Raw genomic sequence first — 17,736 nt, 5'->3', positions numbered from 1 at the left:
TGCTTGCTTCTCCTCTCTGCAGAAGACCGCTCGATCCTACTTCCCGCTACCTCACTCGACTCACTCACGCAGAAGAAACCCGCCGAGGCCTCACTCGCCCCTCCCGCACACAAAGCCTTCGCCTCCCGCTAGCAACCGAAGCCCTTCTCCCACTCCCGCTCACGACTGAAGCTCCTTTCCTGCTCGTGCTAAAACTCCTCTCCCGCTCACGATCGAACCTCTCCTCCTTGTCGAATAGGCTGAAACTGCTCGATCCCACTCCCGCTCGCCTTTGTCTGTCTCGACCGAAACCCTCGCTTGCCTCATCTTTCTGATTCGCCTCCTCCTCGCGACACCGAGACCGCTCCTATCTCAATCGAAGCCCCGCTCGCCTCTCGTCCGCACCAAAGTCGCTCGCCTCTCCTCTGCATGAAGCCGCTTACAACTGATTCGCCTCCCCCGGCTCTCGGCAGAACACCTTCGTTCTCTTTCGAAACTCTCTGTCGATCGTCTGCCACACTCCCACGCGTAGGTTTGCATTCTCCGATCTTACCTTCTACTTCGATTATTCCTTCAGTTCACCACAAACCTTTTATCGAAGTATTTGGTTCTAACAATTGAACTTTCTAAGCTTATTGCATACCACTACTACTGTCCTCAAACTTTTGCTATATCAATTAATCCTCTGCATATTTCATGTGAGTTGGTCTGACATTAGAGGTAATTTTAATAATGTCTTTTTCTATTCTTAATACCTGAACATTTTATTTGCGTTAGATAATATTCCAATCTTAATGTTGTCTTCTGAGAACGAATTGCATGGTTAGAAAGAATTATGTCTCCACACCTTAAATTATTTGTTATTATTTCTCCAAAACCAACTGTCCCTTACATTGGACGAAGCCTAGTTCAATTTGATTATGTCATATTGTCTAGATAATGTCAAGTTATGCACTGCTCTGTTTAAGCAATTGTTTTTTTAACAATTCCAAGGTTGGGGTACAGATATTTCTTCTCATGCTTCGTAGCTCCTATCATTTCATTTTTTATCAGTGTACTGGTTATGATGATTCAATATCTGTGAACATGTTATTTTTGATGAAGTCATACTTCAACTTTTGTTTGGCAATTGGAAGTGAGCATGAATGCATTTAACATGTGATAGTAAAGCTGATGTGAAGAGTCTTCTTTGATGTGGTTGACATTACTGGTTTTCATTATCAATTTGCTAGAGTTAACACATTTATCCTCTTCAGTTCTATGGGTCATTTTCTTTTTATACTTGAATATCACCACTTCAAAAAAGAATGAAAAGAAAAAAAAAATTTTAATATTTCATCCAAAAGTTTAGGAGAATTTACATGCACAAAGACATCGTTTTATGACTATTTTGAACACGGGTTTGGAGCTGTTTGGAAGTGACGTTGTGGGTTGTAATTTTTTTTTCCATTTCGTGTCTTATGGGCTGCATCTTTTTAGTCTATTTAGTGGTTTTTTTTAGCTTTATTTTTTTACTCTAAATTGTGAAACATTCGGATCGATCAAAACACTGTTTTGGAATAGATTTAAGCACTCTTCTCGAGAGTCTATTAATTACAGTTGTTGAAAGATTATAAACACTTTTATGTTGATTCACATGTTATTTCCCCATTAGGTTTGTTAGTTTTGGAAGTGGATCAACCTTATCTTTTTTGCTTGTTTGGTTACATTTTGTTAAATGGTCAAGTCAAAAATGAGAATTTCTGATTTAATTACTTGGAAGACACTTATAAATATTTGAGACTTAGTTGAAAAAACACTTAATTGAGGGTGAAATGTCGTGAATAACTTTAAACAAAGTTAAAACATAGACTTCTAGATTTTAGGAGCACACCCTAGGTGAGAGTTCATCCACCTAATTCTCAGCATAGGCTTCTAGATTTTAGGAGCACACTCTAGTTGAGAGTCCATCCACTTAATTCTCAGCATAGACTTCTAGATTTTAGGAACACACCCTAGGTAAGCGTTCATCCACCTAATTTTTGAATGAATAATGAAACTAGGCACTTCAGCCTAATTCACAAATTGATTAAGACACAAGACATGAGGATGCACCGAGACGTAGTCTATGCTTCCTTAATTAAATTAACAGTGGAATTCCCGCAATGACTTAACCTACAATGAAACCCAGTGCACCGGGATTTGAGCTTGGATATTACACTCAAATTCTCCTGACAATTGAGAAAATTTGTTAATGCCATATATGAATCATCGGACTAGGATAAGTCTAGGGTCTAAGTTGCGTGAGAGATGACGACATTGCTTATATATGTTTAAACGAGGGATGTGAAATAAGATTTTTAGAATAGTATCTCCTACCTCAAGGGTCTTCAATAAGAGAGTGGAAAGGATCCATGATGCTATTCGTCGATTCTTGGTGGGATCATTGCCCCCGACATTCTTAGATTATTAGTAGTTCTAACACGATTAGAGTGATTAGCCTGTGGACTATATGACTTTATAAATAAAAATTTCTCTTGCATGTTAAAAAGAACTCTGCATAAAAAAAGACTTGAACAACAACTTTTGCATGAAAATTTTTCTATGCAAATTTATAAAGGTCCACGGCTAGTCGCTTGGATTGAGGTTAAGGACTATTTTCTGTAGATTGTCGGGTTGGTAACTCTTATTCAAGATCAGGAAACACACAGTCCAGCTCCCTACTTTTACCAATGTCTTACACCTAGTCCTGATCTTTCATATGTGGCTAATGGTTTCTTTTGCTCGTGATTTCTACGACTCGTTTTTTCTGATTTTCGTGCTGGGTTTTTTTGCCTTGTCTAATTCTTGCAAGGTTATCTCTGCTGCAAATCATATTATGCTCGCAACACTAATAACGCAACAGTAACAGATGCCTAGATACGTTTTTACAATTTATTTATAGCATTTTACTTTACTGTATTTTACCTTTCAAGTACTTTTTATTTACCATACAAAACCAAAATCGAAACAAAACAAATCCAAACATTGACACCAAAACTATGAAACATAAATCACCCATCTCAAACACTTAAATCTTGGAGTCATCGCTACAACAGGAGCTTGGAGCCAACTTTGTGGGCAACACGACGAGGAGCTTGGAGAGAGCAACAAGAGGATCTTCTTCAGCATTATCTCTTCCTAGCATAATAACAACCCATAGAACTTCGAGATAGCTTGTCTAGCGCAACGTAAATCCTCACACTCCCTTTTTAGGCTCTTGTACAACTATGTTGTGCAGCGTAAGTCCTAACTCGTCTTAAGTTCCGAGGTTGTCGTCCAGAACAACGTAAAACCTCTTATCTCTGCGGGCTATTTGCATAATCAAGTATTATGCAAATGTAAATCCTAAATAATAAAATTGACATGATTGAACACTCAAATAATATCTTCTCCAAAACAAAGCCACACAGTAGGATAGTCTGAGAAGTCACTGAGGTTTCTTCTCATAATTTGTGACATCCCCTACCTGTTCCTTCGTTTGGACTCCTGAAATAATTATTCCTACTTGAGCCACTCCCATTTATTTTTCTACGTCCTACCGTGAAAACCTAAACCTTGAGATCTTGAAGACTAGTACCTTTGATCACTATCGAGAGTTTTCTCAAGTGACCCATGTCATTTGGGATGTAATTAACTATAGGGGCTTGCCTCTATAGAAAACTTGGAACCCAGGTAAAGGAATCACAAATCTCTTAGTTTGCAGGATTAGGTCTATCGCAGAGGTCTACACTTATCTTCTGGGAAAATGTAGTATTTATGGTATCAGACACGATTATGGAATTTATTGGACGAATGAAATCCATTTGGACTCTCATTTTTCGAAAATTGAAACACATTATTTTCAAAACTCAAACTATATACCTCTTATATTAAATTAAATTTCAAAAATTATTTTCATATTTTCAAATCAACCAAAAAGTTGGCCGACGGCAGCCAACAAAATATTTATAGAGCGACAATATCTTAAGTATTTTAGCAACCTTATCATGGTGATTGAACTCGAGATATGAGGCAACCTTACAACCGAGTGTTTCTTGTGCTTCTTCATGGTGAGTGTTAGAAATACTCAAGTTTTAAAAAGAGTGGTAAGTATCTTGATGTCGTTCACATTTTGGGGCTTTTTGTTTGGTGAATCAAATCCACTATCCTCTCATGCGAGGCTTGGTTTAAGAACAATCACAATAAATCTTGGTCCTTTCTCTGTATTTGCTTGATCTCTTCTGTGATCTTAGTATTGCAAAAAATTTCATTTCCTATTTCATTTCCAAATGCACTCATGCATCTATGTTAGAGAAGTTCTATAAACTGCTATCAAAGTCTATTATGGAGTTCGATAGCTGAGAAGTTTGCCATAAAAAAAAATTGATAGTTTGAAAGGGGTTTGCCTTTTGAAGTGCCCACATGTTGGTCTTCTTATTTAGCACGAGCTTGGGATAATAGCACAAGACATCTAAATATGCGAGAAGATGAGTGAATGAAACAAAATAGAGATATATGACAAAACAATTTTGATGATTTAATCATTTTTTGTAGACATGGTATCACTGAGGGCCTTGAAAGAAACAATAATGGAGTAATGCTCCAGCTAGTCTTTGTACATTATTAAAAGTTTCTCAAACAAATTTAATAAAAAAGAAAGAAATTTCTTTGCATTCAAGAAAGTACATCAATCAAGTCACACATGCATCAATTTAATTCAATTATTCATGACTTGAGAAATATTGATATAGCTACTTATGATGAAAACAAACTTGAAAATTATTGTGCTATTTATCTTCCCCTATCAAGCATGAGTTTGCTCCTATTAAAGAATGCCATATCTATGCTTGAAAGAGTTAAGAAAAGCAATAAGAAAGATTTTTTATCTTTTTTGAGGAGGAGATTGCCTTTAGGGAAGGAGGCTAGCTTAATCGTGATCAAGGCAAGTCCGCTAATAAAAATATATAATTGTCGGGAATTAGAGGTCTCTTGTGAGTGCCATATGACATATGAACTTTATGTAATTATGTGGTGCTTAGCCCTTCAAGGTTCTACGAGTTTAGTGTTCAATTGAAAACAAATTCAAAATTTGACTCATTATTAATGTGTTTTGGTATAGCCAAAATTAGAACATAACAAAAGTTATTGCATGAGATATACTTTTCATTGCTTATCACCTGAATCCATGTAGGCTTTGTATGAAAATAAGAAAGCATTATATCAAGGAATATTCTCTCAAAGAGGTTAGTGGTCTGGCATCTAAGAGATTAGGCTTCTAGCTTTTATTATATAAGGTGATGCATATTGAGATGGTTTCCTCTTTATGTCTACTATTATTTGGTGGATAAAACAATATCAAGTCTCTATTTTGTGAGCAGTACGACTGGAACAAGTCTCAGCTCTCTTCTTCAAAAGTTGTAAATGGGCTTGTAGGAAATGTTGATCCAAGATGGACCATCAATAAGATCTTCATGGACGATTGATAAAAACTATGCATGACAGACAACCTTTTCTAAGTAACTTTTGAAGGTGCGATTAAACTCATATATGAATGTTTCTTCTACTTCCTTGAGAGAGTTGAGAGTATACGAATTTTGAGAAGCGTTGGTGAGTGGCTCTTATATTGTATGTCATTTTGATATTGTATGTCATTTCGGGTTTCTTATTTAGTGGATTAGATCCTCACTCCTCTCTTATGGCTATAGGTTTGGAAAACACGCCACATAAATCTTAATAAATCTTTATCCATAAGAGCTTAATCACTTTTCTTTGCCAATTATATTTTATTAATGGAAACACATTTGCATTTGTTTCAGACATTGCATTCAAACACATGTTACCGTTTTTATCCGCTTCAGCTGAAAGACAGCAGCAATTGAGAGCAATTGATGAGAGTACAATTAGGCTTTTGGTTAGGACCTACAAATTCTTTGATGGTAAAGATTATTATTTACAAAAACTAACATAGAAAATTTCATAGCATCGAGGAAGTGGAAATAAAGTAGAAATAATGATCATGCACAAGAAATGATCAAAATGGAATTAATTCGATAGCATGAAGAGCCCAATACAGGGTAGCTAATTCTTTTAAAATAAAGATGTTATAAGCAATCACGGAAAAGAGTGCAACACCAAGCAACAAAAAAATTTCAAGTGGAAAAAAATTTATATCAACAAAGATAACTAGAAAGCAACACAATAACATCAAACTGAAGAGAACACTACAAATTCTCATTTAAAGTGCTTTTAGTTGAAATCTAATAAACTTGGACAATAATACTAATTTCATTCCTATTAATTTCTTCCTAATATAAAAAAAATTGAAACATTTTGTCCCCTTGGAAATACTCGTATTAGAGTAATAAACTACGAATCTGGATCACACATTTCCCCAACCATAGTATGATCATGAGGGTTCAATCCTATTGAAGGTGGGTCAATAATCCAGAGATCAAATGAGGTGTTGAACGCTTCCATCAGGATAACAACATATCTTGTAGGCTCAAAATCCATGATATGTTTAAATTGGGTTCAAAGCTTTGTTCAAGCAACAAAACAGAAGCAATCAAAACTATACCCACTATCTCGATGGTGAGTTTAATGTATTTGATTACTCCCTTATCCCACGATTCCTAGGATCACTAAAAGTTCATTTTTCACAATTGTTAGTGACCTTGAAGTATACTATAATGTTATGCCTAACATTTTAGTGAACAATATATAAAAATTCATTCAAATTATACTTTCTGCCAGTAACATAAGCTCATGAACCAATCCAAATCTCTTTCTTCAGTGATAGTATCATTCACTTACACTAAGACCCAAGCCATTGACAGCCTGAAGAGTCTAGCACTAGCAGTAACCGCATAAAAAGGTTTTCCAAAAATAGAACCAAGAGAAAATAAAATAAATTGGCTGAAGTAACGAATCAGAAGCTGAGTAAAAGCAATCCAAACTGTAGTAAAATCTTATTTCTAAGAGCAATTAAAGTGTGTCGACTACTTGAGCATTTATATAGGAAAACCATCAATATAATATGCTATTCATGAGAAAAGTCTTGAGTAGTGAGCTTCTAAGAATAATCTAAAAAAAATATGGTAAGGATTAAGAAACCCAATGAGAAAATCTACAAAAACTTTAAAAAATGGGATGGCCCAAGGAGAACTTTCCAGCAATAGAGGCAACAAAAAGAGAAGCTAACTCAGAAATTTCTTCATCAGAAAAAATAAGAGCAAATTTAGCATAAATAGTAAATAAAATCTTGTAAGGAGTTAGTTTTGAACTTTGCTAAGAACATATGAAAAATCTAGCGGCATAAGCAGATTGATATTCATTAAATCATTACCAATCTTCACCCTCATAGTCAAAGTGAACAAGCCAGAAATAAATGTAGTAGAAGAATTTATAGTTACTGATATTTAGATGCATGAGCAGCCAAAGGAGGAGTTTCATAATGTAGGTACATATATGGGGAAAGCAACAAAATAGCAAAATACAAACCAACAAATATAGATGGAATCGCCAAAATGGGAAGATGCAGAGCTAGAGGAAGCGTTAGAACACACATTGAACACAGAAAGCTTAACAAAAAATAATGAGTGAGAACAATTGCTGAAATTCCAATACTAAGGATGGAACAATAGTCAGGAAGGCCATGAGCTCTAAGAATGCATGTTGACACGAAATGGCATGGAACTAGATATAAATGGATGAAATCGATTGCAAGCATCAAACATGACATGGCCAAGAAGCAATCACAGGTTGCAAGAGCCTGAAAGAGCACTGCACGAGAGCTGGAAACACAACTACGATTGGCAAGCAGAACAAAGCTGATTGCACCCAGTGTGAGGCATGTGAGAGGACTAAACATGTGGAATGCATGAGGCAAAATAGAAAAATGTCATTGGCAACTAGGAAGGTATGACACACTATTTTGGTTTTTCAGATTTAAGGCACCGTTAACTCAACAGAAAGAAACCAATGGAAAGTTTAAGAACATGGAGGGCCTAATATAAGGAAAAAAAAGCATATCCACAAAAATGAGGAACTAGTCACCTTACTAGAGAAACATATTTTGTTTTGCTCTTGTGAAAAGCGTTGAAATCAGAATACAAGTCTGAATCAGCTATACTCCTCCTGGTTGGAGGTTTATAAATGTTCTAGGGTTGAAGAACGAGGATATCTTCTTTGATATCACTCCCCAAGTGAGGAATGTTTCTCGTTAAGGATTTGATTGGGATGTTGATAGGATTTGGAGGAGTTACAATATTTTTTTTTTCTTCCCCTTTGCTTCTTGTTAACTTCAAGTTTAAGTTGTGCTTTTAGCTTTGAGACTAGAGCTTTAGGATTGAGCTAGCACGGGCTCCTTTGAAAAAATTGTGGCATCCTCATACATCAGAATTTATGAACCATGAAAGATTGCATGTCACTTATAAGCTTATACTACACACCATTTGTTTATGCATTTTATGCAAAGAGGATCTCTTAGTTGGATCTCTGATTATTTCAATGAGGTCACCAAATCATCATTTTTTATTTATCAATAGAAAGTAACATGTGTACTTGCTTAGATTTTTATTTTTTAAATTTTTTTACACAAGCTCCTTTATTAACCTCATGAGTTTACAAGCTTTGAGATGGTTTTTCTCTCAGCATATAACACCTTGAGTGTGAAACTGTTTTAGTGTAGGGATTTAAGGTTTATTCAACACTTCAAATTTGGAAAATTCCGTGTGTTTTTTTATTTTTATTTTTTATTTTTTTTTATTTTAATTGGCACCTCCTTCATAGCTCTTTTTAAGTATCCTCTTTGCATAATGTAATAAATAGAGTTTTCGGAATATGAAAAATCTCAATCGTGCACTACTTGTTGGAATATGCTTCATATGGATCTGGTTTTTGGAAGGCTTGATTTAAGATTTCCCAAAATTCTTTTGACAATAAGATCGCTTCATACACTGAGTTGTGTTAGAATTCGAAAATACAAGGGGATAGTAAAATCAACTCCCATGGTTAAGGTAAATGTTCTTTTATAATCTTATAGGAGGATGTCTTCATTGATTATTATATTTAATGGCTCGTTCTTCTATAAAAGTAGTAACACTCTACTGCTCTTTGATTGAATACGTGCCTTCTTTTTTATTCAAATCGTTCTTCAACAGTTGTATCTTTATCAACCTTAGAAGTTTGGTTAAAACCTTCAGTGTCACCTCCCAATTTCAGACACCCAATTTTTTATGCTATTTGAGGTTTTTGTAGTGTTGTCGATAAATAGCATCAATGGATAATTTCTAAAGAATGTATCATCAAAGTATCCTCCATTTGCTATGAGGATCCATTAAAATCAAATTCATTTCCACCATAAGGCGACTTCTCATCGAAAGTTTTAGAACAGTCAAGAGTTGGAGGTATTGACTGGATGGAAATGTTGGAAACATTACAATTTGCTCCTTGTTAGATTTGTTGGATTTATTAGAGTGATTGTTGACAGCTTCCATTATAAGTTTGAAGAATGACTGGTTAGAAACAATGGTGAACACCAGGATGACGTGACATATACTTCAACCAAGAATGGTTCATCATTTCTTCTTTTAAGTTTTTATTTTGAGCATGGAAATAAAATTTGCAAGACTGGCAAATAGACTCATCAGTTAGTGGTAATCCTCCAGATTGTCAATAACTTTCTAGTAGTGGATTTCTTTTTTTTTTATCCCTCTTTGGGCTGGCATTTTTTATTTCTATATGAGAATGTTATTGACCCTGACCAAGATATCATTTCTTTGGTGGTGGTTTACGTATGAAAGAACATTGGTCTTTCTTTCTACCCCCTTTAGCATTCCTTTGGCTGGAGATTTCCAATGAGCAACAGAAACACATTCAAGTTGTTTTAACGTGTTCTTAGTTTTCTTTGACATGCAGATCTCCCATTATTCCTCAAGTTGGTTGTTGTTGTATTATTACTTTTGGAGTTAGAGGTATGGGTGATGCAGATGTCAGTACCATGGAACCCGCGGTGTCACGGAATCCTACTAAAATGCGGGATCGCAAACAGGCACGACCTCGAATTGGGGGCAGAGGGGCCTTGGATCTCCAATTTTAGCATATTTTCTTCCCATTTTTTAAATATTTCCTATTTATTTATTTTCAATTAGAAATTTTCTATTAGCAGACTTTTATATATGTATTGGACGGTTTGGATTCCAGTTTTTGTTGAGTTTATGATTTTGAGACTTTTATCTCTGAATTTTGCTCTCCGAAGTGATGCATCCTTTCATTTTGCAAGTGATTTGTCTGTATCTTGCTCAAGAAACAAATGGTAGAACCTCCTCGTCACCCATATATCACCGTATCATCATACAACCTGCTGTTTTCGGCCACAAAAGTCGTCAAACTCACATCTACCTGCTATTTGGAAGTAGAAATTCGCCATCTTCTACTTCTGGGTTGCTTTCCTGCCGCCAATCAATGCTAAACTGTTGTCCAGCAACAGATTCCGCCTTGCACCTCTTCCAAATACCGTTGCCCTCTCAGATTTTTGTTCCCTTGTCATTCCACAACAACCTCCTTGCATAACTCGCTTCCTGAATACCTTCTAGAAGCCTAGACCCTCAACGAGATGTCTAGTAACTTAGTATGAAAGATATGCAGCAAGAAACTTTCCAACTATAGCAAAGGCTTTCCACTTTTGAGATGAGACAATCAGGTGAGGTCATTCATAGCCCCAATAGTGACTCTTCAAACCGAGAGAAGGAAGTGAATCCCTTCCACCAAATAGTTTCTAGAGATTCCATGGGTGAAAAACCACTATCATAACGATTAGACTTGAAATATCAAAGGAAAAGCCAGGATAGTGAAACTGGAGTTATCGGATTTTGACGGTCGAATGGATCCAGATGATAATGGAGTAGTACAAGTATGTTTCTCAGGACAATAGAATTGACAGTCATCAAGCTAAAAAAAAACGTTTCATTATGGTGAGAGAATCTGAAGCATCTTGGAAAGCGGAAAAGGGAGTAAAATTACTATGTTGTCCAAAATAAAATGAGAAATGCAGCTCATGTATTTGCCAACACATTATATACAAAACATATTCTTAAGGCTACATCAATTACAGTAGCAAGAACTCTCGTTAAAGGAGTACACTAAGTTTGATGAGCTTATATTAAAATGTGGGCTAGGGGAGCTCGAAGAGGACACACTATCTCAATATTTAAGAGAATTGAGATCTTCCATTGACAACATGGCAGAGTTACAATTCCATTGGACATTACATGATATTCAGACCCTAGCTTCAATGTAAAGAACCATCACCGGATGACCGCCACACCTTACATGCATAATTCAACCTTAGGATCAAGAGACAAGAGAACACTCAGTAGAGCATCCCAACCGACCCAGCCCAAGAAAAAACCAATTCAAAGTGATAAAAATTGAATACCTCCAACACTCTCAAATCCATCTCAACAAAAAAATGTCTCAAGCGCCACGATTTTGGGCACATTGCATTAGATTCCAAACAAGAGGATGATTACTATCACCGAGAATTGAGTAGTTAATAAAATGGCCAGTGACACGGGAGAGAGCAAAAGCTTTAAAAAGGGTCTCAACTTTCAGCTGATGAGAATAGTAATTAAAATTGAGCCCATGAGAGAGACTACAATCGGATTATTGTTCTAGAAGGCAGTGAGTTTGAGAAGCCCATACCAGAAAATGGACAGTCCTTGTGAAGGAATTGTCAAAGATCATGACTGACAATTTAACTATTGAGTGGTTGTCACTAGAAGTAATCCAACATGTTATAGCTTTCATTCCAAAGTTAGTTCTTTCATACATGCTTGTTTATTCTATGAGACCAACCGAGTATGAGAAATGGGAGAAGCAAGTTATAGATGTAGCAGTTCAAGAATTGGTTCATGAGAAGACCGGTTTATGTGCAACTCTAACACAGGTTGTGCTAAAAAAAATGGTAATTTATTCAATCAAGTATAATTTGGAAGAGGAAATTGCTTGAAATGGATGTGACGGCAGATTTGCAATGGGACTGACTCAGACACAACAAGATCATAACTTTGTTATGATGATGATAGATCAATTCCAGAAGCTTACTGTAAAGTAGATGAAGCTCCTCCTACCTAGAGAAAATGACGTGGATGTCAATACCATAGAAACTGTAGTGGCGTGGATCCCGCTGAAATGCAAGACCACGAATAAGCGCGATCTCGAGCTCAAAAAGATGGGTGTCAGATCTCCTATTTTAGCATATTTTCGTCCCTTTTTTATTTCTTATTTGTTTATTTTCAATTACATATTTTCTATTATCGGACTTCAATATATGTGTATTGGACTATTTGGATTACAATTTTTTTTTTAGTATATGAATTTGAGAGTTTTCTCTTTGAATGTTGCTCTTTAGAGTGTTGTATCATTTCCTTATGAAAATGGTGTGTCTGTATCTTGCTTATGAATAGGTGGTGGAACCTCCTCGCCGCTCGTATCTCACCATATCGTCATCCAACCTGCTATTTTCTTCCAGGAAAGCTGTTGAACTCGCGTCTACCCGCTGTTTAGCTGCATAAACCAGCTATCTTCTGCTTCCGAGTCACCGCCACACTGCCTGTCAACGCCGAACTGCAGTCCAGCAGCAGATTTCACCTTATAACCCTTCCAAATAACGTCGACCTCGCAGATAATTGTTCTCTTGTCATTCCACAACCACCTCCAATACCTTCTAGAAGCGTAGATAGGTATCAATGGGGGAAGACAGCTCATTCAGTGCACAAAACTGCTATTCGAGACCATATATTCTCTATATTTGCAAAATATGCGGAATTGAAACCTATTGATTTTCTAAGAACATATAGCCAAATGAGCTCTAAACTACAAACCAATATGAATGGAATCCCAACAAGCTGCAATAAAACCAGCCAAGAGCTTTCCAAGCCATGGTTACAGAATGACTGAAGTTCATTAAATTAAAAAAAAATGGAAACCAAAACCATTAAGCAACAATTGAAGCACATCAGTAAACTCAATGATTAAGGAATTAAAGTGAGAAACCATGATGCCTCTATTTTAAGCAAAATGAAAGGGATTTCAACAACCTGCAATAAAACCACCCAAGAGCTTTCCTAGCCATGGAAACAGAGTAACTCATTGAATAAAAAAAGTAGATATGAAAACCATTAAGTGACATTTGAAGCAGAACAGTAAATTCAAAACGATAATGGACTAAGAGTGGCAAATCATGATGCACTTTAACTTGCTTCCAATATAGATTTCTTCTTTCATTCATTAGCATTGATTCATTTGCAAAGCTGATGTTATATAGTAAATTCAAGCTCACTCAGAAACATGGTATTCATTTCTTCAGCAGTGAACTAGATTATATATTCAAGTAATTAAGGATATAGCAAAAAGAGCAAAAGCATGCACCAAATTTATGTTCCTTAAGATCCACTGGAATACTATAAGCAAAAAAATTATGCCCATGGAAAATTTGTAAAATCAGTGCTCGGAGGGAATAGAAGTAAGAAGCAAATTATATGCGTCTAAAACAAGAAGGATAAAAAATATGAAATAGAAAAAAAGCTACAGCAAAAAAACACAGCTTTTCCAACTTTTATCTTGTTCAAGCATCTTGAAAAACAGATTCAAACTTGCCTGTAATGTTAGAAATTGGAAATAATTTTTACTAAGGGGCAGTTTCATATCCCTTTTTTAGGCAGAATTTAAACAAAATTTAGCTTAAATATTGGCAAAAAAATTTTAGACACTTTAAATCCTGCTATTCCAGCCTCGTTATTGGTTGAATTCAGGATAGAAACGCTACCATTTACGGGATTTAACGGATATAAGGATTTCTCCTCCCAGAATTCTTAAATACTTAAATAAATAGCTTAAAAATTATGCAGAATTTCACAGTTATCATGCCGATAGTTTTCATGTTCTAATCCTCTTAAGATTTACGGATTTAAGGACTTCTCCTCTGCAGTAGTTTTCAGGATTTAGTCCTCTCAGGCTTTACTAAATCCCAATCGTAGTAAAACAACCCCAAAAAATCAAAACCTGCAACAGCAAGCTTCTCATGAAAATTTCATAACATCAATTAAAGAAAAAAAATGAAACAAAAATTCTCTGACTATGACGTACTTTATCTGCATATTCCAAGCTGACAGATTCACATATCTAGCAAAGGCTCCTTCACAGGAAATAAATTTAACCATAACTCCAAATTTAAAGCTGATAAAAAATTAGAAATAGCAAATTTCAATTCTGTCTCTTTTCATGTTTTAAATGAATTTGAAATGGCTAGAAAAGGTTCATCAACCGTACTAAACCTTTGATCCAACAGATATCCCAAGAACCAATTACTGAAACTACGCTCTCTTCGAGGAGGACAAAGAAACGAACAAACGAACACTCAAATTATAAAATTAACAAAACCTAATCCCCATAATCTCCCAATTTATTCAAGGGATTCATCAATCAAGACACCTTAAACGGCAGCCCTAATGCCCGAGAAACCACATATCAATCCAAAAACCAAAAGAAAGATGATAAACAAAGAAAACAAAACAAAAGAGCCCCAAAAAACTCACTGCCATGGTACGCGCTGAATTCCAGGGCAGAAGTCAAACTTTCGCCTTTCCAGCAGAGAAGAAAGCCCTCCTACAAGACGGTGAAGGAACACAAGGCGAATAGAACCCGCATTGATGAGCGTCAACTATTCTAGATTTTACCACGTAAATAAGCTAGCAAGCGCACAAAAACCGCAAGTCTGCCGCGCTTCTTCCCCTCCCTCCCTCCCTCTCTCTCTCCCTCTCTTTTATAGAGCTTTTCACTAGTCCTTTTTTCAAGTTATTGCTCTTGCATGAGATTTTTCCCCAACAGGAAAAACCACATTGTTACAGTTTATATTTAGAATACGTGCATTTTGGAACCATGCTTCATTATATGCAAGTGCTTTGCTTCTTTGAGGATGATAATCATGAAAAACCATTCTTTCAAAATTTTGCGCATTCTACTAGCTTAGTTCCCCATTCTAGTTTCATTGCTGCTGTTATAATCTTCATTTGTTAAGTTGCTTAATTTTAGTTGTACTTCAGTTATGTAATGTTTAACTACTACATCTGCCTGTCTGGTCTATACATCTTCCAAATTATTATTAATCTGAATGCAATCCACCTCTTGGGAACTGACTGTGTTTAGCACTCATATTTTACTGTCCATACATCATAGGGAACAGCATGGCCAGCATCTTAGTCAGCTAAATCGGTATGGCACTATTGCCTGTTCCTTTCTACACACTACATTGAAGCGGTAAAGGAAAGCATCGCTGCATTGTTGTCCAGGATGCATGTTTCCGGTGCTAATGAAGGTATTTCTTTAATAGAAAAACGTAATCAAAGAATGGATCCCAAGCACATAAATGCAGATGGTTTACAACGACGCCATCAGCTGACTGCCATGAGGGTTGTAAGGGGCATATCATGCTTAATGACTTTACTTACAACTGCGTGTATGACATTAATCTACTGTGCACCTATATTTACTCTTCTCCTGAGGCTTTTTAGCATACATTACAGTCGAAAATCAGTAGCATTGTTGTTTGGTGCATGGCTGTCTATGTGGCCATTTCTATTTGAGAAGCTAAACAACACTAAAGTGGTTTTTTCTGGGGATCGCGTGCCTTTGAAGGAGCGAGCGCTGCTCTTTGCCAACCATAGAACAGAAGTCGACTGGATGTACCTGTGGGATCTTGCATTGAGGAAGGGTTGCTTGGGGTCTATTAAGTATGTCTTAAAGAGAAGCTTGATGAAATTGCCTGTGTTTGGCTGGGGATTTCAGGTTCTGGAGTTTATTTCAGTCGAGAGGAAATGGGAAGTTGATGAGACATTGATGCAAAGGAAGCTTTCAACTTTTAAAGACCCAAGAGATTCTCTTTGGCTTGCAGTTTTCCCAGAGGGCACTGATTACACGTAAAATTCACTCTTCTAATATTACATTTGCATAGTATTGATAAAGTAACAGTTTTTTTATTTACGTAAACATAGAGGCTGTCTTACGATTTAAAACCTCTTACTTACAGAGAACGCCACCCCCCAACCCCCACCCACAAAAAAAATAAAAAAAAATAAAAAAAAAATCCACATACCTAGTTGTGTTATGTTTCATTGAGTGAAGTGCTTTTTATTTTTCATATAGCCATCGCAGATAACATTTGTTATCATGTCACATTTATTCTTCAAAATTTCACCCGCTTTCTGCTGACGTTTGTCTCAGAGAACAGAAATGCATAATAAGTCAAAAGTACGCAGCAGAAAATAGCTTACCAATTCTTGAAAACGTGCTTCTTCCAAAAACCAAGGGCTTTTATGCTTGTTTGGAAGCTCTGAGAGAGTCCCTGGATGCTGGTTAGTTCATTGTCTTTGTGTCTTTGAAGCTTACATTTCAGTTTCAATAATTAGTAATCATTCTGTTGATTTTCTTTGAGTAATCTCTACAATTTAATAACGCTTGCAACATTATATGCTTTGTTGTTTCAATGCTAATCTGAAAGTGTTAAGGCTGATATTTTGGATTAATTCACTAATCAAGTCTTCCTTGATTTTATCATGAAGGTTGGCTTGCATTTTTTTTATTTGTTGTGATCCTTAATTTTTCACACATAAATATGAACCTTAAGGTATGAAACCTAGGAGATTTATTTTGTAATAAGCTTATAAAATGAGTACCGTCCCTCTAAAAAATGGCCATTATACTGATCTTTTGGAACACAAACATAGGAAGTATTTTATTTTTTACTTTTATTTGTAATTGAAAGAATTATAATTTATGTATTGAAAGAATGATATCTGATTTTAGTGGTTCATAGTCATTCTCAAATGACTGACGCAAATGTGAGGGGACTAAGATTTAGGTGTCCTATTTTTGTAAGGTGTGAAAGAGCCAATGCAAGTGTTTAACGGGTTGAGAATATTAGACAGGGTCAGTGGATTGGAAATATGATGATGTAGATCAAATATATGTTCGAGCTTTAAAAAATTTATTTTGGTTGAGTGCATGGGATATTTATGAGTAAAATTTAAATGGTTGAGTGCATGGGATATTTAGATGGAGAAACTTAAAAGATACAAATAAAATTAAATTTATGAGTAAAATTCAAGATTTCAAAATTTGGGATATTCATGAAGAAGCAAATGTGATGTGGGATAAAGTAACAAACACTATTAAACATGTAGCAAAAGATGTTCTTGGAGAATCAAAGGGAAAAATATTTACAAATAAAAATAGTTGGTGGTAAAATAATAATGTGCAAGAAAAGATAAAATATAAGAAGTTATGTTATAAAAATTGGTTTAAATGTAAAAGCTTAGAGAACTGGAGAAAATATCAAACGGCTCGCAGGGAGTCTAAAAGAACAATCTGTGATGCTAAAAATTCTGCTTTTAATGATCTTTATAATAGATTAGATACTAAGGAGGGTGAAAAATATATGTATAAACTAGCCAAACAAAGAGAAAAGAAAAGTAAAGATTTAACTCAAGTAAAGTGTATTAAAGATGAAAATCAAAAAGTACTTTTCTTAGAAAAAGATATTCAACATAGGTGGGTGAGTTACTTTGATAAACTTTTTAATGAAGTTTCTGAAAATACGATCGAACTTAGTGATTTTAATATCGTAAATAATAATAAAACGTTTCATTTTTACCGTCGCATTAGCAAAAAAGAAGTTGAGGAGGCTTTAAAGAAAACCAA

The 17,736-nt window shown here is 35.6% G+C and overlaps 2 protein-coding genes across 2 annotated transcripts in view; one reads left to right on the top strand and one right to left on the bottom strand.

Annotated features, from left to right (window-relative positions):
- The window catches only part of LOC110021040 (RPM1-interacting protein 4-like), a 36,547-nt gene extending 21,758 nt beyond the window's left edge, over positions 1-14,789 (bottom strand). Inside the window, exon 1 of the mRNA XM_020719367.1 lies at positions 14,577-14,789. Coding sequence (XP_020575026.1) covers positions 14,577-14,582 — 6 coding nt within the window. The 5' untranslated portion in view covers positions 14,583-14,789. The remainder of the gene's footprint in view (positions 1-14,576) is intronic.
- A 280-nt stretch (positions 14,790-15,069) lies between these two features.
- On the top strand, positions 15,070-16,396 carry LOC110021030 (probable 1-acyl-sn-glycerol-3-phosphate acyltransferase 5). Its single transcript, XM_020719352.1, has 2 exons — positions 15,070-15,956; positions 16,261-16,396. Exons 1-2 carry the CDS (start codon positions 15,331-15,333, stop codon positions 16,394-16,396), a joined length of 762 nt encoding a protein of 253 aa, XP_020575011.1. The 5' UTR covers positions 15,070-15,330.
- The last annotated feature ends 1,340 nt before the right edge of the window (positions 16,397-17,736 follow it).

This window comes from Phalaenopsis equestris, unplaced genomic scaffold (genome assembly GCF_001263595.1).
Source record: "Phalaenopsis equestris unplaced genomic scaffold, ASM126359v1 Scaffold000117, whole genome shotgun sequence".
NCBI classification, from domain to species: domain Eukaryota; kingdom Viridiplantae; phylum Streptophyta; class Magnoliopsida; order Asparagales; family Orchidaceae; genus Phalaenopsis; species Phalaenopsis equestris.
Note: the sequence above shows the minus strand (reverse complement) of the source record. Positions and strands in the feature narration are given on the sequence as shown.

Coding starts and splice junctions, on each gene's coding strand:
- LOC110021030 (XM_020719352.1), top strand. CDS start 15,331: ATGCATGTTTCCGGTGCTAATGAAGGTATTTCTTTAATAGAAAAACGT. Junction 15,957..16,260: donor CCAGAGGGCACTGATTACAC/GTAAAATTCACT, acceptor CGTTTGTCTCAG/AGAACAGAAATGCATAATAA.